At 38.3% G+C, this 26,694-nt stretch overlaps 1 protein-coding gene across 1 annotated transcript in view; it reads right to left on the reverse strand.

Annotated features, from left to right (window-relative positions):
* The window catches only part of NYAP2 (neuronal tyrosine-phosphorylated phosphoinositide-3-kinase adaptor 2), a 75,010-nt gene that overhangs the window by 5,012 nt on the left and 43,304 nt on the right, over positions 1–26,694 (reverse strand). The window contains exons 3-6 of the mRNA XM_053458913.1: positions 21,203–21,504; positions 16,581–17,675; positions 4,318–4,530; positions 2,477–2,580 (exon numbers count right to left, since the gene is read on the reverse strand). Of these exons, the coding sequence (XP_053314888.1) occupies positions 2,477–2,580; positions 4,318–4,530; positions 16,581–17,675; positions 21,203–21,504 (1,714 nt within the window). The remainder of the gene's footprint in view (positions 1–2,476; positions 2,581–4,317; positions 4,531–16,580; positions 17,676–21,202; positions 21,505–26,694) is intronic.

Here is a 26,694-nt window from a genome sequence, read left to right on the forward strand (position 1 = left end):
GTGGTGTTAAACTTGGAACTGATCTGGATTTGGTGGGTTTAGTTTTTAGGGGCATTGAGTGAATGTTTTGTTTAGGCGCTTTCAAACACCTACATACACCACTGCAGTAAAAGCTTTCTAGTTTATCCGCCTGTCCTGATCGCACTCCAGAACAAAGAAATATGTTGGAGAACATGAAGGTATTTTCATTATTAAGCTACAATATTTATTTAACAGCAACTCCTTAATACAGTAACTTGTATACTAATCCAGTGATCACATGGGTCTTTATGTTCACTTGTCTGCCTATTACCTTTTTAAGAAAGAATATAAAATACTGCGGTTCACGGAAAATAATCGTATGACATCATACATTACAGAGGAAAGTGAGTGATCGCTGATATTTCAACTATTTTAGTGCATACTTTTTGTTTGTTTGTTTTACTTTCTTTCCTTTTTTTACAGTTCTCCTCTCCATTGGTGTGTTAGAAGTGAATGCTCGATTCATTAGCCTCAGTTATTCTCCAAATGTTTAATGACGTACAATTTCAGACTCTAACCATTAGATGGGGCTGAATCCACACCATTAAAATATCAAGCGTTTTCTGTGCACACTGGGTAGCATTCACACATTAAAGCGTACCTGCGTTCCAAAGATGATCGAGCGTTTTTATAGAACATTTCAGTTTTCATTATGTACACTGTGCTAGCAGGATAATAACATAGATAAAAAAAATAACCCTTGCAATTCAAGCAAACAAGTTTTAAAGTAAATGAGCCCAGCCCTGCATGGACTAATAAATATGAAACCAAACAATGTTTTGAATATTGGCTTTCCAATCTGCATTTCCAGCACGGGGTACCAGTAGTGCCCCCCAGTTGACTTTATTAGTTGTGTATTACATTAAACTGTGTATATCTTTTAAACCTATTTAATGACTTCTCACACATGTATGAAAAGCAGTTGTAATATGATCACAACGATACTGTATAGGGTTGTAAATGTATATCTGTTTGTATTTGTCTTGTATCATTTTTAGTTTCCATCAAGGGGATCTGGACACTCTTTTATAGCTAGTTCACCTTAACTGACCCTAACTGTTTAGTTAGATTGATCTCAGTTGGATGTCCAGAGGATTGCTTTGATCTTCTTGGCTAAACCTGTATGTGAGTTTGAATGATTAGTGCTCATTACCTGACTAAATGCCAAGGGATTTGAGCCACTTACTGGTGAGTGACAATTTAGTGTGCTATCTTTTTCACTGTCTAGCTTTCAAATGGGTTATTAAATCTGGCGCCTGGTCAATATTATGATTTCCTTCTACCGCTATAAGGATTGTACTTAGAACACATATTTGTCCTAAACTGTTGCTTGTAAGTTAAAAGTGGAGCAAATGTCATTTCCGATTCTTCACTGCTAACCAAGAATTTGCAGCCAAACCATATTGACAATGAAGGACGACACAGACGCTACAATGATAACGTTTTACCAAAAACTAACTGCAGCAGTTAGTCTGGTAATGTTACCGTAACAGTAAACATACAACCACGTACTGAAAGGAACAAGATATCAGCACAACACGTGTGTTACAATATTTTGATGATGTCTTTATTTGATATTTGTTTCGCAAGATGATCATAGAAATATGGATTTTCATGCACGAACACCTAACATGTGATGTTTGGAAATTTGGCAACACAATGGGATCTGATTAAATCCAGTGGGATCTGCAAAGCAGAAGAAGGCTTAGCAGGTCTCCCTGGCAGTGAAAAAGTATAACCGCAATAGGTCATATTCATCCATAAGAATAGATCAGATGATTTACCTGGGTAAATACAGGACATATGTAGCCCAATTTAACCAAGTGTTACCTAGATAATTAACTCCTACTATGCTTCACTAGTTTTTAACATAGCCCAGAATTCATCTTGTTTTCATCCCCAAGGGCAGAACAAGTCTATAGCTGCCATTTATAGATGAAACTGATCCTTGTGCAGTTTTGTTATTTTTTACAGACAGTTCACACTGTTTTACAATCATGCACCAAGTCCAAAACAAATGCAAAACGGTCACATATGTTACAGTACGATAGAAGGCATTGGAAAATGCATGTACAAATCATTAACAATGTATTGGATGTTATAGACAAGATGTGAACATCTTAAATGAGACAAGTGAAATTTATCAAACGTTTGATTTTTCCCCCCCTAAAAACAATAAAAACATATGTCCACAAAAATCAAACTAAAACAAAATGGTTAAAAAGTACAATCATGTTACAATGTTACAATCAGAGAATGAATCAAACTGGAGTCAATACAGCTTTGGGAAACAAAGCTCCGCTTGGACGTAGAGAATGACTGCTGATGGCAGACAAAAACGGAACTAAACGAAGACAGACACACAGCGGACGGCAACAGATGACAGACAGAGAAGTGGAAAGGATTTGGCATGTTGCATCACATGATGTCATTCACTACTGGGTAACGGTGGTACCTGGCTCTGTGGTTGCTGGCTGGCTTGCCTGAGGGGGGTAACTGAAGGAGGAGGCACACCTGATGTGGAAGCTGATCGACCTAATTTGCAGCTTATTTTCATTTCTGTGAAAGAAGAGGATTATACAAGCTTAGAAAACAGTAAAGGTTAGACTCTTAGCACTTACTACATGTAGCATACTACGTCACTCACATAAAATTACCACTACTAAATTGGGGCACCGGCAAGACAAAACTGAATTTATTACAAACCATTATTTTACATTCCTTAAGAGCACTTTTATTTTAGTATCTTTGTTTTTTAATATATATTCTGTTATTTATATGACTTTTTACTGCAGAGACGTCTCGGGCATTCAGGCCATCAGCCCAGAGAGAGAGACCGTTCAAAACAGAGATACCATGGAGTGTTTGTACAAGGAGCAGTTCTGCTGCAAAGTGGTCAACGTGCTGCTATCACCATAACTGAAATAAGAATGTTCCTGTTAACTACTCCATTTTGAACTGGAGTCTTTAGTCAAAGTTAATACATTTTATATGGAGAAGACAGAAAAAGGATGATATTATAAAATTGTTTGTCTAAACAAAAGGAGACATCTGAGGCTAAATGAAAGCTTATGCATAGCCTTTTCTATGTTAGCTCAATGACTAAAGACATCAGCTTCTCAAAATGCATATATCTATTTTCCTTATCCCATTTGCACTAGAATTGTTCTGTATACATAACAGGCACCATGTTTTAATAAGCCAACTGGACACTAATGAAATGCTTAAGGTTTACCAGGAGTAGGTCATTAGTGAATGTTAAAGAATGTTAAAGCACCCCAGCTGATGCAGTTACCAAATACCATGGTTAGATAGATGTCCCTGGAAACATCACTAGGGATAACTTTAAAAAGCATGAACCTTGATGACTTACGGCATCAATAAACCCATTTTGGAAGAAGGATATAGAGCAGGAGCTTTGGTACTTCATAATAAACCCACACATTCCCCAACTTGTATATTTTACCCTAAATATTTCCTGCATGGCGTGTTAGCAAAGAGTTGTCTCTTGCTTGTGTATCAAGGACATACAGTGTATTTTCAGAGAAAAGTCCTTTTAGAATCTCAATAGTTTAGGTAACTGTATTTTCGTATGAGGTTTTTCTCACTGCCCTCCATCTACCACTTGTGTGATTTTAAAAATCGTATACCCACTGGAGATATCTATATATATTGGCAAAGAATATTAGTACAGTAATGCTTCTTGGAATAACCATCAATGAAAACATAAATTTATTGGATGTTACAACTGTTAAACACTGAAAATAATATATCGACAGCTCTTCTTTTCTAATGGCGTTTGGCTGCAAAAGTAGGTTAAGTGTGAATAGATTTTTCCATATATTTTATTGACGTGTGATTTGTGATTTTCCTGGTGGAAAGAAAGGTTGCTGGAAACCTGGACTCTAAATACACCACTTAGCAGAAATGAAAGTCATCTCCTGGCTGACATGCAAGTGAACCTAAACAGAACAATTTACATAAGTAAAGTAATGCAGCACGCTGAATGTCTTGGAGTATTGTCCATTCAAGGATGCGGTCACTACAGCGCAGCTATTACCCAATGAATGCATAAGATTATGAAAAAAGAACAAGTAACATTACAACAAAATATCCGTCACACAGTTTATGAAGTTCACTCCACCCTTGGCTCTGACACGGACTACCAATGTACAGTCAGAACCGTCAACAACTACTCTGCTAGCAGAGTTCCAAACTTGGTGTGCTTCAGCAGTTCAGCTTCAAATCTATTTTCCAGAATGGTAAGATATTTGCATAGATTAGCTGATTCTTTACCTGAGCTGTTGTTTCCCGCAAGCATCGTTGGACTAACAGATGATCTTCCAAGTCTACTCGATACGTGTGCTGGTCCTGGAGTTCCATCCCATTCCTGAGATCTTCCACATTCTCTGGAGGATGGTGATGAATGGTGACTGGCTCTGTCTTTGTTTTCCAACTTTGGTAGGGGTTCTGTACTGTGGCTACGGACCTTCATTTCATCTGTTGGCTCTAGAAATGTACAAAAGTGAGAAAAAAAGTTTTTACAATATTATTTAACTAATTTAGACATACTCAGTAACAAAGTAAAAAATACAAAATCAGTTGTCAGTAATGTTTTATGAAGTTCTATACTAAATAAATATTTCTTTTAATATGTTACAGTAAACGCTGTGGTTCTTGATATCACTGGACGGTCTAATTAAGTATTTCATGTATATTTAAAAAAATATATATTAATAGAAAATGCTGTTTGTACGTTCTTCTGCATGTACTGTGTTTTGTGTTACAGACTTCTACTACATAAAAATACTTCTTCATAAGGTGGCAATTAACAAAATGTAAACAAGCCCAGCCCTATGTTAAAGATTTATGTGCTTTGCTATGTTATCAAGTTCTAAATTCAAATGTAGCAGGTATGCGATAGCAGAATTATGGAGTAAATTGATCTAACTAATCTGAAGTTCCCTGGGGATACTTTCTGACTAATATTTGCTAATTACATTTTGTCTAGCCACACGACCAAATATGTAATTTATATTATGGCTGTCTTACTCAGCATGGTAAGGAAGGCTTCGGGAGAGGACTCACTTCTCTAATATTGATAGTAACAATATATCTATACATGTTGGGGAAAGTGGCTAATGGATCCCTGATAAACACAGCTATATACAGTACATACCAATTTATGTTTCAATAAATGTAATTCTTGTCAGCCTTCCAAAATCGATACACTAGGGTATAGCATATGGACACACTTCCTTTTATTTAAAGTGCACTTAATTGCAACCGTTCCATGGATATCATTACATTGTTATAGAAGATATATAGCACAGCCATGATTATAATGATTTCAGTCCAAGTGTATTATTATGAGTTGGCTTACAGGTATGTTTAATTAAAATTCTTCAATGATTTTATAGCAATATATTGAGTTATTCATATAGAGCTGGGGCCAGTATGTTCTCAAACTGGGATCACCATGACCATTACAGTGCAAGCCAGAATAAGCTGAGCCAGCTAGCTCGTGTTTGTCTTTGGGTCCCTCTATGCACCTGGATGAATACATCATATGTTATTTGATTTTATTTTTTTTATTTTATCTTGTTAATCTTTATAGCTTTATCTTTTGATGTTACCCTAAAGATATTATCCCGGATATCCAAGTGCGAGGTAGCAGCAGCAACAACATAACCCATGACCCATGTCCCACATAGACCATATCAGAAAATAACATTGTTCATTTAAATTATTATTTACTAAGATCAAGTTAAAAAATGAAATACAATAATACATTGAATACAGATGTATAACTTAGTATTTAGTATTCACAGTCACATACGATTCTTATTTATACACAACCAAAAAAAAATACCACAATACCTCCTTTATTATTTCTTTCCATTAGATTCAACGTTATAGATATAATTAGACACTAATTAACTAAGGGATTTTTAGCCCGTGGTGGGAACCATCCATGTGACCAATGATTGACAAATCACCTCAAATTCTAACTCCATAACTATTTATGTATATAAAAAAAGCTTTTTAGGTAATGACTACCATTGCCATTGCTAAAGACATCTTCCTTCTGTAAACATGATAAATATATTTAAAGTTTTAACATTTACAATCAATCATTGCCTGGAAATTCATCACACACAATTCTTTCCATGCACTATTTGATAACTCATGTTGGCTAATTGTCCCAAATGCAAGTAACAATATATATATATATGTCCTGATGAAAGTCTAATAAACAGACTGGAACGTTGATTAGAAAACTGCAGTTTCTCGAGTGATTATTTAAAGAAGTCCCTGGAGTGCCGGTAACTATTTTTGGATGTTATATATGTGTGTGTGTACATATATTTCGAAGCCACCTCTTGGCCCAACTTAACACCTCAAAGGAATGCAGCATTTGGTTTCTTTCCTTTACTTACTGAGAATGTACTATTTTCAAAATATTTTGGCGTTATGACTGAACGAGTGTACACTCCTACTCTTTAGGAAGAGATGCAATAAATGTAGAGTTGTATTCAGTTCTAATTCTAATATGTATTAACTTTAACGTTGCGAACAATTTCACTGTATTTTTATACATTTTGCTTGATCCAAAATAAATAACATCGCACCAGCGGATACGCCTGCTTGATCTCCGGCTCCTCATCGTCACTTTGTTTTTTCTTTTCATATAAACAGCGAGGGAACCCACCAATACTGTGACATGGAGTCATCCAGATATTGCTCCCAAACATGTTTCTTTGTTCCTTTTGTTTGGCTGTTTTTTTCGTTACAGATGCATGCTGCTGTTTGTTGATAGCCCCCTGGATGTAACGGTCTGTAATGTGTTGTTTCACTGTACTGTGCAACTGTTTCTCCAATTAATAATACTCAATGTAAATGCAGACAGACACCACATGGAGATTGCAAAACGGCCACAAATGCCCTTTCTTTCCCCGTTTTACAGTGCGTGCCTGCATTGTGTTGTTTTAAAGTGCCAGATGATTCTTTAGTCAGTCAACTGCTGCTGGGAGCGTCTGAGGTTACTTGGCACTCGGCCAACATGCTAGTTCAACGTTTTTCATCGTTTTCTTTCTTAAGTGAAATGTCCTTACTGTAGACAGCCTCTTGAGCCATGCAGGGACAAATATACAAACAGAACCTTCACAGGGCTCACAATTCATTTGGCCCTGAGCTACAACACCTATTTTGAAGGCCAGCTGGTCAAGGCAAGAGATGTGGCAAGCCCGCTAAACGTGTCCATTAAAGCTGTGATTTGGAGAAAATACAGAACTTGCACCAAATAAAACTGTTATGTTACTTAGCATTGTGCCAATTACCCAGCAAATACTATTAGAAGTGACTTTTTAATGGGCCAACAACACATTAGGTTTACTCATTAAGATTGGTAACGGCTCCTTAATGCCACTAATGAAGCAATAAATTAGTATTTTTTTGTCATTGTATGCCAGTCAAGCTGTCTAATGGATTAGTGAAATTTTTTTGACAATGATATAATATATAACCAGGCATAATAGAGTCTTTTTGGGAGAGAATGGTTTCAGGAATCACCCAGCTTAATCAAATCATATAATTGGAAAGGATTCAGGGACATTACATTTTTTATTTTCGTTAACTTGACAAAAGAACATTTCCAGGACCGGCTATAGAGCATTAACAAGCCACACTATGTTTACTCTATTCTGCAGAGAAGAAATCTGTGCCTTTGGTGACAGAGATCAACCCTACACTGATAGTAAGAACATCTCCTGATCTGTTGATCCAAGTGACTGAAAGCTCTGGTGTATGACATCATAGTCCTGCACCTGCAGAGAAAAATGACCTGATATGCAGCAGCACTATATATATATAATATATATATATAGTCTATATACTGTAAAATATAACCTAAATAACAATAACATTATATAAACTGTGTCTTATATTCACAATACTCTTTTTTTACAGTGTCAAATGTCGGCTGAAATTCATAAAGACAATGTGTTTATAGAGGGCTTCAGAATGGAACATTATTAGTAAAGTCTATTTGGAGCATGCATCGTCTCACACAGTAATATGAAGGTTTGCATACTGCACTAAAAGCACGCATTACAGTCATTTCAGTGCAGATTCCTACTAAAGCCATGGAGATGAATTGTAACATCTCATCTGTGTCAAAGGATGCATACGTGAACCATTAAGCGGAACAACCGAGTCCTACAGGACACAACTTGTTATTGTGGGTTATATAACCATTTAGCAATATTTTTCTGAATAACTTAGAAAAAAGTGAAATCATATCCAGTCTGTTCGATGAATCTAAGAGTTCAGGGTATGACCTTCAGCCCCGTTTTACCTCTCAACACAACCTAATCTTAAAATGAGTTCTCTAATTTACACAAAAGCTCTTTGAGCCAATTACCTACAAGGCGACAGCTAGACTGAGAACGGCTTGTTAGTGCAATGAAGAGGCTTTATTAAACAAGTCCATTGGAGCTTTAAGTTATTACTACTTCTCGGGAAAATGAATTGTCCTATTCGGTAAAAGCCCTCAGCTTTTACGAAACATATCTGTAATATCATTAGTTAAGAGCGCACTTACACAAACATAAACAAAAACATGAGCTCCTACTGTCCATAATACATGGCTAAGGGCTCCGTTCATTCAAAAAGTGGACTGTTTATAGGGCACAAATATGTTTTACACTTCTAGAAATTAATTAAACCTGTTGACTAACCAGATCTATGCCATCAGATCTATGCCAACTGACAAGGTTTTTATTTCTTCCATCTATAAATAAGCTCTTTGGGACTATCACCATTTGTAAATGTACTTCATTCGTGTTCATAACAGCACACATTACATTAAAATATATAATACTGCAGCTTTGTTGGAATAAGTCCTGAGAATAAAACAGCTACTTAAATAAAGACGAGAATCTAATTTTCGTTATCCAGCATCTGCATTATGTCCCTGCCAAATCTCATGGCCAGCAAAATACTCCATTGTAATACTCTATTGTGTACCTGGTAACCTGTATCAGGTATATTTCCATACTATAACGCTCATTTGGTCTTCCATGTTGCATTGAAATTGTCAAATGACAACATTACAATCTGTATTTACACAAATGAAATGGCAGGATAAAACAGATTTGCAATTTAATATTTCATTTTAATTAGGATCTACCATCTGCACTCCGCTACAATGGATAACACAATCCAAAGCAATATCTTATTAAGTAGGATGTTGCATTACATTTTGGTTTTCGGCTTCAATACTGTTCCCATAATGCATTTATAGTGTCTATAATCTTTGTTACAGACATATTTCAATGCAATAAATATATGTACCAATACAGGGGTTTATTCGCAACACAGGGATTTTGCCTCATGCCAGTGAGTTTATTCTTCTATAGTGTATAAAACATTTTAAATGCATAATACAAAGATCTTCATTTCACAAGGACTCACCGCCAGCTTACTGCTCAGGGAACCAACCCCCACGTGTCTTGCGATAATGGTAATATGGGTAACACAAGCTGTTTTCGCTTGAGACTGCGATATGTTATTTACTATACATTGAAAGTAATGTTGACATTGTGGTTTCTCTGTGATATATATTCAGTGTGCAGGATGCTTGAACGTTCCAGCACACTTTACTTTAGTACGCTGTGAAGCACTAGGAGATGCTTGTTGGCCCTGCTCTTCCTAATGCATTGTAAAGCTAAGGTATATATAACATATTATACTCTCAATTTCATAAATCCATTTATAATCCATCTTGTCACAAGCCATAGTTTGTCTATTCATTGTCAACAAAAATAAAGCACCAAGAGCCTTATATAAACCCCCACAAACATTAGTAAGTCAGAATTGTATAGTCATTAAAGAGTGAATACAGGAGGGACTGGGGGAACATTCATGTCCATGCAGCACCCAGGCAGCCCCACGAACATCACAATAGTGTTCAGGTATGTATAACATTATACATGTATATATATATATATATAATGTAAATGGGTGAAGCTGTATTAGTCCAGTCAGGGCCGGCCTTAGGGGTGTGCGACCTGTGCGACCGCACAGGGCGCCATGGTTGCAGGGGCGCCTGACCGGGACTTAGATTAAAGCATCGTTTTTTTTTTTTGTTTTTTTTTTTAAACTTTATTTAACATCATTGATGTTAAATAAAGTTTAAAAAAAAAAAAACGATGCTTTAATCTAAGTCCCGGTCAGGGGCGCCGAGCGGTTGCTCGTGAAGTTCTCGGCAACCGCTCGGCGCCCCTTACTCTCCGTGACTCCGTTGCGGTGCCAGCATCTCATGTTGAGCGCCGGACTATACCGGCGCTCAACATGAAATGCCGGCAGAGCGAGAAGACGGATGCCTCCCGCTCTTACCGCAGGACTCCAGCAACAAGGTAAGTGGGGGGGTAGTTTGAAGGGGCAGAGGGGGGGTAGTTTGAAGGGGCAGAGGGGGGGGTAGTTTGAAGGGGCAGAGGGGGGGGTAGTTTGAAGGGGCAGAGGGGGGGGTAGTTTGAAGGGGCAGAGGGGGGGGTAGTTTGAAGGGGCAGAGGGGGGGGTAGTTTGAAGGGGCAGAGGGGGGGGTAGTTTGAAGGGGCAGAGGGGGGGGATAGTTTGAAGGGGCAGAGGGGGGGGATAGTTTGAAGGGGCAGAGGGGGGGTAGTTTGAAGGGGCAGAGGGGGGGTAGTTTGAAGGAGCAGGGGGGGGTAGTTTGAAGGGGCAGAGGGGGGGGTAGTTTGAAGGGGCAGAGGGGGGTAGTTTGAAGGGGCAGAGGGGAGGGGTAGTTTGAAGGGGCAGAGGGGAGGGGTAGTTTGAGGGGGGGTAGTTTAAAGGGGCAGAGAGGGCGGGTAGTTTGAAGGGGCAGAGAGGGGGGTAGTGAGGGGGGGCGCCAGAGGAGTAGTCCGCACAGGGCGCCACAACGCCTAAGGCCGGCTCTGAGTCCAGTAGACACAATGTCAAAAAACAGAGTATTGCTGAGTATGCGGTGATACCGTTTTTATTGGACTAACATAATATTTAAAAGACAAGGTTTCGGGAGTTATCCTTCCTGAACTTGGAATTCTCTGGATTTGACCCAGAGTCTCGAGGGGAAATGCTGCTTCTCGGGTCTCTGGATCAAGTCTCTCTTTCTCTGAACAGTAGAGTTGGCATTTAGCCATGCCTACCCGCTGCCCACTTTGTCTCCCACTCAAAGCTGTCTTGGGGCTAGCCACACACCAACACTACCAGCTACCCTCACCTACATGGCCAGCTCATCCCAAGCCCTTGTGAAGCCACTTCAAAAGAGAGAAAGAACCAAATAGCTTGCCTGGGAGGTAACCAGCAAGAAGGAACTTCACAGAAAACTCTATATTCTAGGAGATTATTAAAAGTGAGTCGGGCCAAATGATAGCCTAATACATAAAGAACATTAGATCCTTTGTAAATGCAACCTCAATAGCAATATGGCTTCAGCTGGCTTAAGAAATTTTGTTTTTCACTATTAAGCCACTCTTGGCCTTTACTTACTGTCACATCAATTTAACTTGATATAACCATCCCACCAACATCTATACCATGGTAATAATATGTGTGTGTATCTATCTATCTATCTATCTATATATATATATATATATATATATATATATATATATATATATATATATATATATATATATATAGTACCAGACAGGTGAGCAATATCTTGTATCCCTTTGGCGTTAAATAGTTTAGCAATGCAGAATGCAAAAAGTCATAAGAAATGTATGTTTTAATAAAACGACACACACGTTCGCTTTCACTGCTATATCTCACTTTATGGTGTTTGCTCTATCACCAGAAAACTAATAATGCTGAAATTGAACTTACGATTGGATCAGACAGTAATTTCCTGGACTACACTGTGTATCTCGCATTACCATTAGTGGGTGATATTGATCAGTCACAGCAGAGAACAGTACTTTAAGCTTGGCACTAAAATGAAGGTTGGGTTTCAAATATGAATAAGGGCAACAGTGAAATTTCATGCAAATGTTAGTTTATTTTATTTGGTTTAAAAAAAAAAGAATGTTTAAGGATTATATTAGAAGCCATCTCCAGAAGTGATGCTCCATGGAATATATCAACTGATGAGCAGCTAAGATTTTTCATTAATTAAAGTCACTCGCAGTAAACAAAGTCAGGACCCTGGACTATATGGACACTGGATACATACAGAATATTTTTCCTACAGAAAATGGTCCCCTGTGCATCTCAAAAGAGTTTCTGGGCTGCACTTATTAAAACTGTGGAAAAGCGCCATTACATCTAACCTGTATTTGTGTCTATAGTGCAGGGCAACCATCAGGGCAAGCAGGGGCTCATTCTTCCTGATCCCTCGCAGACCCTGTGATTGGCCTTCATGCGGGACAGTGGGGCAGCTATCCAGGAAAATGAACAAAAACTGAGACTGTGTTGTGAAAGCGGGAACTGTTGGGAACTTTGGTACTTTTCAAAAGAAGAGAAATGTTAAGAGGTCTTAGTCTACAACTACAACATGAGAGGCATAGACGTAATATAAGGGTGCTTTAACAGGATGGTAGGTAAGTGGAACAATCATCTGGCAGAAGCGGTGGACATTATACAGTGAGGGAATTTAAACATGCATATGGATAAGGCTATCCTGATTATAAGAAAAATCCAACGAGCAAATAAGGTTTGAGATTTCTAAAGCAGAAAAATAATTGGCAGACTAGATGGGCCAAATGTTCCTTACCTGTCATCAAATTCTATGTTTCTGTGTTATAATACATACATACATACACAGTATATGGGGAAAAAGTATTGGAACACACGTCTTAATAATCAGTCAGACCCATTGCCACAGGTGTATGAAATCAAGCACCTAGCCATGGAGTCCGCATTTACAAACATTTGTGAAAAAATGTCATTCTGAAGAGCTCAGTGAATTCAAGCGTGGTATTGTGATAGGATGCCACCACGTAAAGTCTCACAGCGGGGCCACCGAGTGCTGAGGCGCATGGTGCGTCACTAACACTCTGCTGATTCCATAGCTGAAGAGTTCCAAACTTCCACTGGCATTAATATCCACACAAAAACTGTGCGACGGGAGCTTTATGGAATGGGTTTCTATGGCCAGGCAGCTGCATACTAGCTTCACATCACCAAGTACAATGCCAAGTGCCGTATTGAGTGGTGTAAGGAAGTAAGTGACCCAACCCCTGGTGCATATCATTTTCCCACCTCTACCAAACTTTACAGTAGGCACAATGCAGTCAGGCTGGTAATGTTCTCCACCAAACCCAGACCCATCAGACAAAAAAGCAAGATTCGTCACTCCACAGAACACGTTTCCACTGCTCCAGAGTCCAGTGGCGGTGTGCTGGTACAAAGGAGAAGAGGGCCCTGCTCTTGCGATTGGTGTAATGGTCAGGTGTCCCGATACTTTTGTCCATATAGCGTGTAAAATATATATATATATATATATATATATATATATATATTACAGCACAAAAAAATGGCCCCTCATATAGTCAAAGTAATTTGTAGACAATCTGAATTTAAAAAAAAATATTATGAAAATAATTATGCTAATTCACACCTCTCTCCTGTGCATTTATTAAACCATAAGCCATAATATGATAAGATTATCATAATAAATTATAAAGATAATATGTACCCTGCACCTACTTAAGCATGCTGACAGAATATTACAGGGTATCAGTGATGACATTTCATGGAATTTACAGATGTGTTACAGTGACTAGGCTCCACACATTTCTGATTTCCATTATAGTTTAATATTAATACTAATAAAGGTCAACTACACTTCAGAGATTGCTTTTTTCATTACACAAACCATATTTACCTTAATACCTCCGGGCACTTTTAACAGAATCATTCTTATAGTAGGGTCAGTATATGTGACTCTGATAAGTGTGGATCAATGATAAGGTTGGGAATGGGGGCTCACCTTATCAGTAATCTGCTTGTATGACATGGCTTTAATATCTTCTCTCTTTTATCTCCTATGTTCGCAGACAACCTGGTCTGAACTCCCTCCAAAATGAAGGTGCTTCCGGTGACATCCTCTCGCCCCGTCGGTCAGGACCAAAAGCACAGGGATTTTGGTGGAAGTCAGTAACGTCCTCTCACACGATTGGAGGATCCAATGATGTCCTCTCACCCGATTGACCTAGTCCTCTCACCCAATTGACCTAGTCCTCTCACCCGATTGGCCTAGTCCTCTCACCTGACCGGAGGCTCCAGTGATGTCCTCTTGCCTGCTCCTAGGGTTGGGGGAAGATGTCACCGAAAGCACAGAGACTTTGGCTGAAGTTCAATTTAGGGCAAAATGGTGACGTCCTCTCACAAGATTGGAGGATTAGACGAGAATACGTCACTGGAAGCGCACGCCCTTTTGGTGGAAGTTTGTGCCACATTATGTCCAGGGAGATCCGGATGAAGATAGAAGATTAAGAACAAGAAGTGGAAGTGGTCTTCAGAAGAGGAAGTAGTCCGTAGGGAAGGTAGGAAAACATTTAGAGAGCGTGAGAGAGAGTGTGAATGAGAGTGAATGAGAGAGTAAATGAGAGTTAATGTTGGCACCAGGCAACACATTTCTCCCCAAAATTAAAAATGGACTCGATTTTCGTCCGAACAGAATGGGCATGGAACGTAATTTGTTACCCATGTCTAATGTACATTAAGCTTGTATTTTACTCCATATTTTACATGAATTGTGTGACAAATGTTATACTTTTAATCAAAGAAAATTCAGAAGCATTTGCAAAGCACAGTTGTATCCGGTTTAGCCATTTTGACCCAAGATAGAGAAGATTTTCAATTACTGTACAATTTCTTACACTGTAGTGTATGTATATGCACTTCCTGGGTAAACACATTTTTTTCTGATACATTCATGACATTTTGATGGCTTTTTACCAACAGAATGCATGCCATTTGGTTTTCGGGAGAGATGGACATATGTAAGAGGGATAGCTGAGATGTAGATATGGAGAGCTGTGAAAAAGAGAGCTGTGAGAGGGGAGAGATGAAGAGCTGTGAGGGGGAGATGGAAAGCAGTCAGCAGACTAGCTGTGACAAAGAGATGGAGAGCTTTGAGAGGGAGAGTGTGTATATTTATGTGTAATTGTATGGGTTGTATGCGTGTCACTGCATGGTGTTAGCATGTGTGTGGGTGTATATGCATGTGTTTGCATGTTGCTGTATGGTGTGTGTGTATCAACATATGGTGTTAAAATATGTGTATGTTAGTATGTGTATGTTAGTGTAAGATGTAAGCATGAGTAACTGGTGCTAGCGTGTGTTTGGGTGGGGTGTTAGTGTGTGATGGTAGCATGAGTGCGTACCAGTTTATTGTGTTAAGAGTGTCAGGTGTGAGCTTAGAGTAAGTGATGCCTCTACCAGGGGAAGAGAGGGAGCGTGTGTTAGCGTTAGTGTATGGTGTTAGAATAAGTGTATGTGTGTTGTGTTAGAGTTGAGTGTGTGTGTTGGTGTATAGTGTTAGAGAGGGTGGGGTGCTACCTGGGGTATCATTTGGTATAAGACCAGCCCTGCAACAGGCCTTCTCACCCTGCACACAACATGATCTGGCAGGACCTCCCTTGCTCCCTCCCTACCATCAGACAGGACCTCTCTCCCTGGACACATCGCAACCTGGAAGAGCCACCCTCTCAGCACACAACATGATACAGCAGGTCCTCCCTTACTGCACACACCACAATAGAGCAAGTCCTCCTTCTCTGTACGCTACTCGATCCAGAAGGAACTCCCTGCACACAACACAAGCTGGAAGGTCCCATAGTGGCAAGGCTATTTTTTATATATATATATATATCTATATATATATATATATATATATAGATATATATATATATATGTAGAGAAAGATGGTCAGTATTATTTTATACACTTTAGATTTGTACATGCTAGGTATATATTTTTATTTGGTCTCATCTTGATTGCTCACATATATGTATTTTATTCTCCTTCTCTGGTCGCAATAATTATTATTGCAATTAATTATTTATACCACTCTATTTGTTCATGCATGATGTATGCCTATACAACACTGCAGACATTGCATGGTGGTGCTTAATATTTAATAAAATAAACGCAGCAATGTAATGTCCTGTATATGCACCTGCATCTCCTGGATATTGTTCTCTGTTCTTTTTGTGGTAACTTCAAAATCTTTATGTAGTGTACATTTTTAGCAGTGCTCAGTTTTATTTCTTCTTGTTAACAATTCGGAGCGTATGAGATAAAATTATTTCCACCAAACTATATTTAGAAACTGCTCTACTACACATGTTATAGCATGCATTTTTAACTGGGCAATTTAAATACAGGAGCACCACATGAAGTACAATTCTAGGGGACTATACATGTTTAATATTTCTAGTTTATGTAGATTTTAAACAAATGTAAACATTTTAAACCTAATTAATATTAAAATACATCATGGAACACGAAGGCTGTGGTTATCAGCAACATACAGTATCAACACTGATATAAACTGGTCTTGATGAACTTACTTTCAGAAGGTTCTTTAGAACGTCTTCCACTGGAGGGCTTCCTCAGCAGGCTCCTTCCTGAGGTAAATAGGCTAGATAATTCTTCTAGGGGACTTGTTGGTGTTCTGGACCGTGAGCTGCTTTGAGATGAATTATAAATACTGGGAGATGCATTAACTGACTTCCCTTCATGTTGTGTGTTTCTGACTGTAGAATGAGGCACTGATGGAGTATTTCTTGATAGACTTCCTGAATGCACAGGGTCATAAGGTGGAGGTCTTTTGAGGCTTAGAGGAGTCAGTGACCTACCCATGCTTACAGGAGAAGGAGAAGCAGAATGACACTTAGGATAACCATGCGGAGACTGTGTTCTGTACATGGTAGAAGGATGTGGTGGAGAGGATGAGTGTCCAGATGGAGTAGTCCCGTGTGACAATGGTGTCTGGTCTTTTTCCACTTTCTGATGCCCTGGAATATGTGATGGGACAGGTGGTGGTGAAGCACCAGCTTGCTGTTTGATGTAAGACACATTTTCTAATACAGGAAGCTTTGCAACCTCAAGCGGAGTTAAAGGAGATTCATCAGAATTTGGTGAACACTGTGCAGGTGCTGGTGGAAACACCAATAAAGGAGGCCTTTGAGAAAGTAAATTTGGGAATGGAGGGGGGATGTCACATACCTGTCCCTTTGGCGTTGATGGCACTGAGGACTTGGTAAATTCTAAGTCAGGCACTGTGGGAGTAGCACACTGAGAAGAACAACTAATATGATCTAATTCATAAAGACACCTTGAGTCTTGGCCTACATCATCACACGTTGGGTATTTCATTTCCTCATACACTGCCTCGCTTTGGTCTTCCTCGTCTCTTTTAAAGTCTCTTATTATATTTCCAACCATTTCTATATAAACAGGCTCTTCATCCCCTGTGTCTAAAGCAGTGCTGCAGATATGAGATGAAGATGCATCTCTAAATAAAGAACTCTTCATGGGACCATGCTTTTTAATGTAGGTCTCATCGAACGAAGTACTAAGGTGAGTGTTTGGGTTACGTTTTGGCTTGGGAGGTGGAATCTTCTTTGTATATTCATCACTATGTGGCCTTTGTTTCGTTGCCACTGAAAATCAAACAGAGTAAGCTGTCAACACAAGAATCTGCTTTAACATACCTATCATAGTACATGGAGCATGCAATAAAACAAAAGGCATTATTCTACTTAAAAATCTAGTGTTATTTATCAGAATAACATACGTTGCATTTGTCAGATGGTTAAGAGTTCTTAATAAATTAATATATGATTAGATATGATTACATTTTACTTATATTGAGGTTAGCAGACTCTAATTACCTGTATACTAATATGTCATTGTTTAAACAATGAGTGGAATATATAACTGTTTGATTTACCCTGTACTCACCCATGGTGACATGGCACAGGATAAATAAATTTGGCATTAGCACTAGGCTATTACAATTACAATACATTCCAAGTTTTACAAGAAAAAGATATGAGTGATGCTAGCCCGATATTTTGGTTGTTGAATACGCACAGGTACATGAAAACCCAGACATACATAGCTGATAAAAACACTACTCGAGAACAAACACGTTGCTGCTGTTCTTCTGTAACATGCGTTGGAAGTAATCACCAAAGCAAATACAACAAAATTAAATATAGAACCAGACTTTGAACACATTTTCTATAAAGTGGTATCAAGATTTTACTTTACAGCTCAAGTTGTTTTTGAACTTCTAAATCAGAGTAATGGTGTGTAATCCCTGCGTCGTGCATAGACACACAAAGCCAGCACTGCTGAATGGCTTAACTACCTGGGCGTAAATCGTGATTGAAGAGTTTTTCCTTGATTTTGGAAAATACTTGAGCTCTTCAGAGTCGTTTGTGAAGTGTTTTTTGTTATTGTTTGTTTCAGTTACCTGCTGATATAATACTTTGCATAATTTTGTAGGTCTTAAACATTTCATACCAAGGAATCGAATTGGTCAGACACTGTCAAATAGCATGTGGTAGACAGCGAGTTATATTCTCACTAATTATGTATTTGAGGTTCCACTTGCCATCACGGAGGAGAGAACAAAACTCGTCAGAGAAAGAAAGGGTTAATCAGGGAGATAAAAAAAAACCCTCCCGCTCATTCACATATGTGATGAATTGGGCTTTTGAAAGGCCCCATCAAACGAAAGGGTCCATCTCTTCTTTTACTATTTAAATATATTTGTTTGACATGCCACACTATTTTCTTTTATTGTTTTTTCTTTTACATGTTTTTGCCGGATATACTTCTTGGATCCCTTTGAATAGATTCTGTTGGTATATATTTATTTTTCACACTGACTTGGTGTGAAGGGCACGGTTACCTGTTTTTTGGATACTTAAGCATTGTGTCAAATCACAAGTGAGCCATGTCCACACCGATATAACCAATTCGCACATTTTACAAACCATTCCACAGAAATGTTTTTCAAAAATGTACTCGGGAACGTATGAAATGCATAAACTGCCAGCCTTAGTTTAAAATAGACAATGCTATTATATTGGTACCTAATTTGACTGATCTCCAACCAAGTCAAACTGAGCTGTTTTAGTGAATGTCCTCAGAAAGCAATATACACTTTTATTCAACTAGAACTCCCTTCCCGGTTAGGAGGAACTTCAACTTAGATACATCCCCATTCATCATGAAGAGCCAATGCTGGTCAGTGTCTTTAGCAGAAAGGTCTATGCTGTCCCCGTTTAACGTATAATTAAATGAGTGAGATAACATCACCAAGAAATTATACCAACAAAACATTATGATCCCTGTTACTCACCAATAAACTTTATACGTATTTATAAACTACATTTCATTACACGTTTCTAAATATGTTGGTTTGAGATACAAATTATTATTATGATCACCACTAAATTATATAGCCTAATCTTTATTACTTAATTTAATAATATTTGCTGGGGAAAAAAACAATGAAATTGATATACACACTGATAGATCATTTCACAGACTACATTTAAAACACAGCATATTTTACTCCCAGTTCCTTTTATATTTATGAGGGTTATGAATAAGGCTGAACGAAAGATTAAGAACACTGAATAAAAAATATTGCCTATGAAAGTTAGGGACATTTTAAAGATAGAATAGAACCATATTTTAGAAATGTTTGAATCTAAGTCTAAGTTTATATATTCATGCACAGCTTCTGCATGAATGCATGTAAATTCTGTATTCTATTAGGCAAATTGTTACCTTTTTTTAAAATTGCTGAAAAATACTCTGCACGTGGGAATGCAATGATAAGTGTCTAATGTTCTTGTGTTGAGAACATTACGTGAATACTCAGCATGATGCTCCATAAATAAGTCATTCTGTAACGAAATCTAATTTGTTGCTTACTAAACGTTCTGACAATATTATCCTCTCAACATACAAATAGTTTCTCAGTTTAAAACAATAAATAAGTCTATGTAACCGATGTATGTATAAATAAATATACCGTATTGGCTCAGATATAGGCCGCCCCCGTATATAGGCCGCACCCTAAAAGTTTGGTGCTTTTTGAAAGAAAAAGTTTTTTTAATAGACATGCTGCCACTCTGCCCCCCCCGAGATATGCTGCCACTGCCCCCCCCGAGATATGCTGCCACCCTGCCCCCCCGAGATATGCTGCCACTGCCCCCCCGAGATATGCTGCCACTCTGTCCCCCCCCGAGATATGCTGCCACTGTCGCCCCCCCCGCGATATGCTGCCACTGTCCTCCTCCTCCTCCCCCCCGAGATATGCTGCCACTGTCCTCCTCCTCCCCTCCCCCCGACTTACCAGAGCAGACTCCCGGGTGTCTTGCGGGGCCGGCGGGGGACATCTACGCAATACGCGTATACAACTTCCAGCGCCGGTACTCAGCGGATGTGCCGGCACCGGAAGTTGTATACGCGTATTGCGTAGATGTCCCCCGCCGGCCCCGCAAGACACCCGGGAGTCTGCTCTGGTAAGTCTTGGGGGCAGAGGTAAAACGGATCGTGCGGACGTTCACCGGCTGCGGCAATGCGCGTAAACAGCCTCCGCTGCCGGCACGTCTGCACGATGTGCTTTAACAATCTCCCTTGCCGATCTCCCCCCGTGGGAATTCCCGGCAAGGGAGATTGTTAAACCACATCGTGCAGACGTGCCGGCAGCGGAGACTGTTTACGCGCATCGCTGCTGCCGGTGAACGTCTGCACGATGCGCTTAGACAACCTCCCGTGCCGGCACCCCCTGTGGGAAGTGCTGGCAGGGGAGGCTGTCTGAGCGTATCAGAGAGTAGGATACAGGTCCCCTGCACCGCTGCGGGGGATCTGTATCCTTACCCTGCTGCCTGCCCGGGACTGCATGTCCCGGGGGTCGGGCGCTAGACCCAGAATATAGGCCGCACCCCCACTTTAAAGACTTAAAGTGGGGGGAAAAAGTGCAGCCTATATTCGAGACAATACGGTATATATATATATATATAGATATATATATATATATACTGTATATATTTAAACACTGCTAGTAATTATAGTATCTTTGCCTTAAGGAATACTGGTTTCATTTAAATATTGTTAATTATAATGGGCACATGATATGAAATAACTCATGTTGATAACTTACCATCTGTCCTGTCTGTGAACTTTGGACTCTTGCCTAATGTTCCAGAATTAACAGTCTCAGATGAAATGCTCAGTTTTGTGTTTGGGTCTCGTTTTGGCTTTGGAGGTGGCTGTTTACGGGAGCAACCACTGCTGTCATCATCAGTGCCTCCGACGGAATGAAGAGACTGCGAACGCACTGAAAATCCACTGGAACATGGATGTGGTAGCCTGTCTTGCGGTGCCGGCATAGTCATAAATCCCATGCGGAAATGTTTATTGACATAACTTCCTTCGGTTCCTCGTACGACCTCTCCTCCTATTCTGTTAAAAAAGAAACAAAACTGGTAAAATAGAACAATAATCAAATCATGTTTATTCCACTTATTTTACGTTACTTATGCTGCGTATTTATTTTTTAGTATAACTATTTTTTTTTTTAGATTTCAGTTTAATATTATCAAGTGAGGCACATTGTTTTTTAATGAATGGAAACTGACTTATCAAAGTTGACCTTTATTTTTTAAGTGGACCTGGATATTAAGTGGAAATTAAAAAAATACAATTTTGTTGTCACATTCTTAATATACTGTATGCTGTTAGGAAAACATTCCTATCATTTTTGCTGAGAAGACCCTGTATTCTAAAGTTTAGGCTTGCGAGCAGGGCCCTCTTTACCTAATAAGTTTGTCTTAGTCCGTCAATCCTAATTTTGTCAGACCCCTTGAACATATGATTTGTAAGAAGCGCTGCATAATTTGCTGGTGCTATATAAAGAAAATATAATAATAATAACAATCCAGATTCAACTTTTGTTATTTTCTTTCTAACTGTAACTGAAAACATAACATAGAAGTTGGTTTAGAACAAAGTCCTGGAACCAATTCCTAAAACCATCTCAACGGTCCACATAACTGAACTGCCTACTCACTACTAGTTACAGTGGAAATCATAGTGATTTGTATAGTGATAGATAAAGCAAGTTGGCAGTCTAGTTGTGAATAGAGTCATTTAACTTGACTAAATCAACTTGATTTCTCGGCATATGTTGAGTTGTCCTGGAACTTCTTAAAATTCAGTAAGGCTGTACACTGGATTGAAGTTGAGTTTAAATGCAAATCTACAACAGACTGTCTAAATTAAGTGCTGTCAAATGAGTCAAGGTCAACTGAGCTAGCTTTGTACCTTGATGAGTTGATCTGCCTGACAATGGGCAGACGCCATGTCACCTTATCCCTAATATCCCAAATCCTGTCTGAAATATATTCAAATTCTCAGCTGCCAGCTCACCACACACAATCCATGACCTCATTGAGACCAGGTTTATATACTCAGTGACTCCGTATTAATGGGAAGCAAGGGTGTTTTTAGACACCAACTATCACAGTACAAGCTGCAATTGTATGTTGTGATAGAAGGAAGAGTATGATATTTGTATGAATTACTGTTCCTTTTAAGTAATCTATACTCACTTTGAATTATTTCTAGGTTTTAATACCATATTACGTTTCAAACATCACAAAACTAAAACGAGTATATTTTTTAACCCGGAAATGTTAAGCATTTGGATTTGCAGTGATGTAAATGTTATCTTGCAGTTTTAGGAACTAATCATTGGTAACTCATACTTACATAACATATATTATATATCTAGACAATCAGTATGATAAGTATTCATATGCATTTTTAAGTAAAGGAGCTGCAGGCGCCAACCTTAAAATGACTGTAGGTGCTGATTGCACACTGTTATATGTGACAGGGAAGAGGTTTGCATGTATAATAGCATCTATTAGGCTTCATAAAATCATTTTATTGCCATTCAGAAAAGTTAATTAATGCATATGGTAATGTAATATGAATATGAAGTTTTAGCTTCAAAATGCCAGGTTTACTTTGATGGAGCTAGAGGATATTTAAATGTAAAATAAAAAATCTCATTTGGTTTACTGTATTTCATAAACATTTTAAAGCACAAATTCGGGTGATTTATATGATAATGAATAATTATTGCTGTCAAGCTGTCACCTAATTATATCGCAAGCAAAATGGATAATCTTAACTATTTTGATGACCAAAAAAGATGAGAAACAGTTACGACAATATGAAAGACGACAATAATATTCTTGGAACAACGTGTATTATATATTTTAAAATGTACATAAATCAACTAAGAAAAAGCTGAAAATATATAATAATATCTTAATGACTCAACTTTTTGTGCATTAAGGGCAAAGATTTACTGTAATACTGAGGAAACCGCCGTGATTTAACTATGCATTAGATAGGGTCAACAAAGTCCTTCTTGAGTCTGGTCCTTTGTGAAGGTGATTAGGTATAATGATTATTATCTTTTATAGCGCCAACATTTTACACAGTGCTTCTTAAATTACATACTTTCAATAATGTGGCAAAACTAGAATTAGCAAGGAATCTGGTTAGCTATAGAGTTCTCTGCTCACAGTCTAGAGTAGAAGTGTTGAAAGAGAAGAGAAGAGGTTGAAGGTGACTTCAAGTCACCCACAAACTCATAGTTTAGTCAATAAACCCTCAAGACAGTCAGAGGGATGTATTTAATAAACCAGGAGTTTGCTAGTAAATTGAGAAGTAGTCATTGATTCAGCTATGCACTATGTACGGCAAATTGAGTCTTTTTTGAAGGACAAGCCTACCTTGGTGAGCCCTTTAGTAGTAAGTGAAGGAGTTGAAATGTCTACCTAACTTACAAACTCACACTTATAAAGAAGCTCCATAATAACTAAAAATATACAGTTTGACTACCTCAAATGTTGCTTAGTTATGACCTAACCACAGAAATATGTTTTTCAGTCACCTTTAGTCACCCCCAAAGCGCAATGTCTACTACAAAATTCACAGTTCAGGTTTAATAACTTGTAATTATTTATACACCGCACCAGTTTAAAATCTGATAAACATAGAGTATTATTAAGAAGATATATCATGACAAAATGTTTTGAACACTTAGAACCAAAATGATGTGTAAATATCAGTAAAATATATGCTGCCTTAAGGTCTGAAAAAGACAAACAATAATTAACTACTCCAAACAATTAGTGTTTCCAAGTACTGAATTTTAACGGTTTGTGCACAACTGCTTTGTTCTTTTTTTAAAGGAAATAATCAGTGTTATAAAATAGTAAATGGGATTCTATAAGGTTTATGATCCATTGTGAAGTGCATTTACTGCTCTTCATTAGTGGATTAACTAAATACCTCATTATTCAAGTATATGTGGGGTTGTAATCAGTCAACGGGAAATTCACATTAACGATCCCTGAACTATTTTATAATAAGTGACAATTGTTAATTTAGAAATGTTTACCTATAATTCTATATGGTCTATGTGATAGGCTAATATGCTGGGACAGGTGTTCCCTCATACATTTATTTTGCTACTATTTCTTTACTGGTTTTGTTATTGGTTAAAAAATATCCAGTTTCCATTTTTGTTTATTATCTAGTATATAAATGAATTTGTTACCATGTTGTTACATGACCATTCTACAAGTTATTTTTAGAAGCTGTCTAAGCTGTTATAAATTAAGATAAAATAGGTCTATTCAGCAGCTGTGTAACTAGAATACTCACAAAGCTCAATCGTGGCCTCATCCCTCGCTGTTAAGGTACTGCCAGGTCACCATTGGAAGTTTGGCAGCTGTAGTTCCTACTCTCCCCCTAGAGTCTAAACTAAACTGTAAGTCAATGTGAGTTTCCAATAGAAAACTTGCATACTCACTACTGCAAACTCTCATTTACATTCCATGTATTGAGTCTGCATTCTACAATACTGTGCCATGATGCACAGATGGATTTTTGGCTCCTCATTATTATTTTTGGGCTGTCCCCTCTCTACGGGCTGAAGATCAGGATTCAAAATTGTTGAGGATCAATGCACAAAATATATATTTCTTTAAAGATTGCAGCATTTAGGTACCAGAGGCAGACAGTTATGCCCTCCTGGCATACAGTACAAAGGATAGATTGGATAGATCTTTATGTACTTAAAGGAAGGAAGTGTAGGTGAGCATACTAAAACTGTATTTATTTATTCACAGCTGGGGGGGCGGCATTTTAAACTTCGCCGACGCCATTATCTACCCTCCCCCTTTGTACTTACCATTAAACAGTCCTGCGTCGAGTCTCCCTGCTCTGCCACAGTGCCGGCTTGTAATGCTGAGCGCCGGAAATTTACGTCACTTCTGGCGCTCAGCATTACAAGCCGGCACCGAGACCGAGCTAGAGGGCTCGCAGAGGAGAGAGAGGGGCGCCACCACTCGGCGCCCCTCTCTCCCCTCCGCTTCAAAAAAAAAAAAAAAGCGCTTGGGGCGGCAAAGTGCCGCCCCTTCAAAAGTGCCACCTGGGGCAATTGCCCCACTCTGCTCCATTGTAGGGCCAGCCCTGATTGGGTGCCATATATCCTTACTTTTAATCTCACTGGTTACAAAATGAGAGGCAAGGTGGAAGCATCAATGAACTTCATCCCTGAGCATAATATGGGAGGTGTGAGGGCATCTATGCCAAGGGAGATTATTAGCCTGTCACCACCCGCACACACAGTGGAGGAAATGGAATTCCCCCCTCCTTTCATTTTTTTCAAGTTTTTACTGGACCCATTGATAGTGACTGAGGTGTCAATTGGAAAATAAATAAAGACTATTCACATATTAACTTGGGTCAAATTACAATATTTAGGCCTAAAAATATAGAATCTGATATTCTCTAAAAAAATTTAACAAACAAGCTTTCCATTCTTTATTCTTCAAAAAAACAGTATTTAATTTTTTTCCCCTCAAAAAAATAAGCTTTGCATTCTTTTCCTTCAAATTACTAGGCCCATTAATGTAGCGATTGGTGGTTCTGTCTCTGCCCAAATGGGTTAATGTGGAGTTAAGTAAAACAATCTTCAAATCAGCTAATGTTTTCAAGATTGACATGAAATGCAAAGTGAGTAATCAGCTAATTGCTTTCATAATTCATCCTACATCGTAAATCTTATTGAAAATCGTTTTTTCACAAATTGAAAAAAAAAAGAAATCACAGTAAGGAAGAGAAAACTGTGTTAGTATAGAAAATTATAAAAAAAAATATGCTGGTTACATATAAAGATAGATAGATAGATAGACAGACAGATTAACCAATAACCTAACAAGAAACACATATTTTCTTTAAAATGCCTACACTGCTCTTAAAACCCCGTGTTCTTCATGATGAAAAATATTCTGCTGAAAAATCTGCATTTTGGCTTTTTAAAAGAAATTTCTGTCTGGTTACAGAATTTTTCAAAACCATGCAAAGAAAGTATGGATTAAAGAAAAATAAATCCTGGATTTCCAAAGCCAGTGACTATAGGTCATGTGCATATCTTGTATTGTCATATGGGAATTTGAAAAGAGATATAGCGCAGTAAAATGATTTACATTGTATTTTTTGGTTAATACACCTTTAAAAACTGCTGAACCTTTATGAATGAAAAGTTGACCAAAATAGGTTTTATAG

The sequence above is a fragment of the Spea bombifrons genome, chromosome 3, assembly GCF_027358695.1.
Source record: "Spea bombifrons isolate aSpeBom1 chromosome 3, aSpeBom1.2.pri, whole genome shotgun sequence".
NCBI lineage: Eukaryota > Metazoa > Chordata > Amphibia > Anura > Pelobatidae > Spea > Spea bombifrons.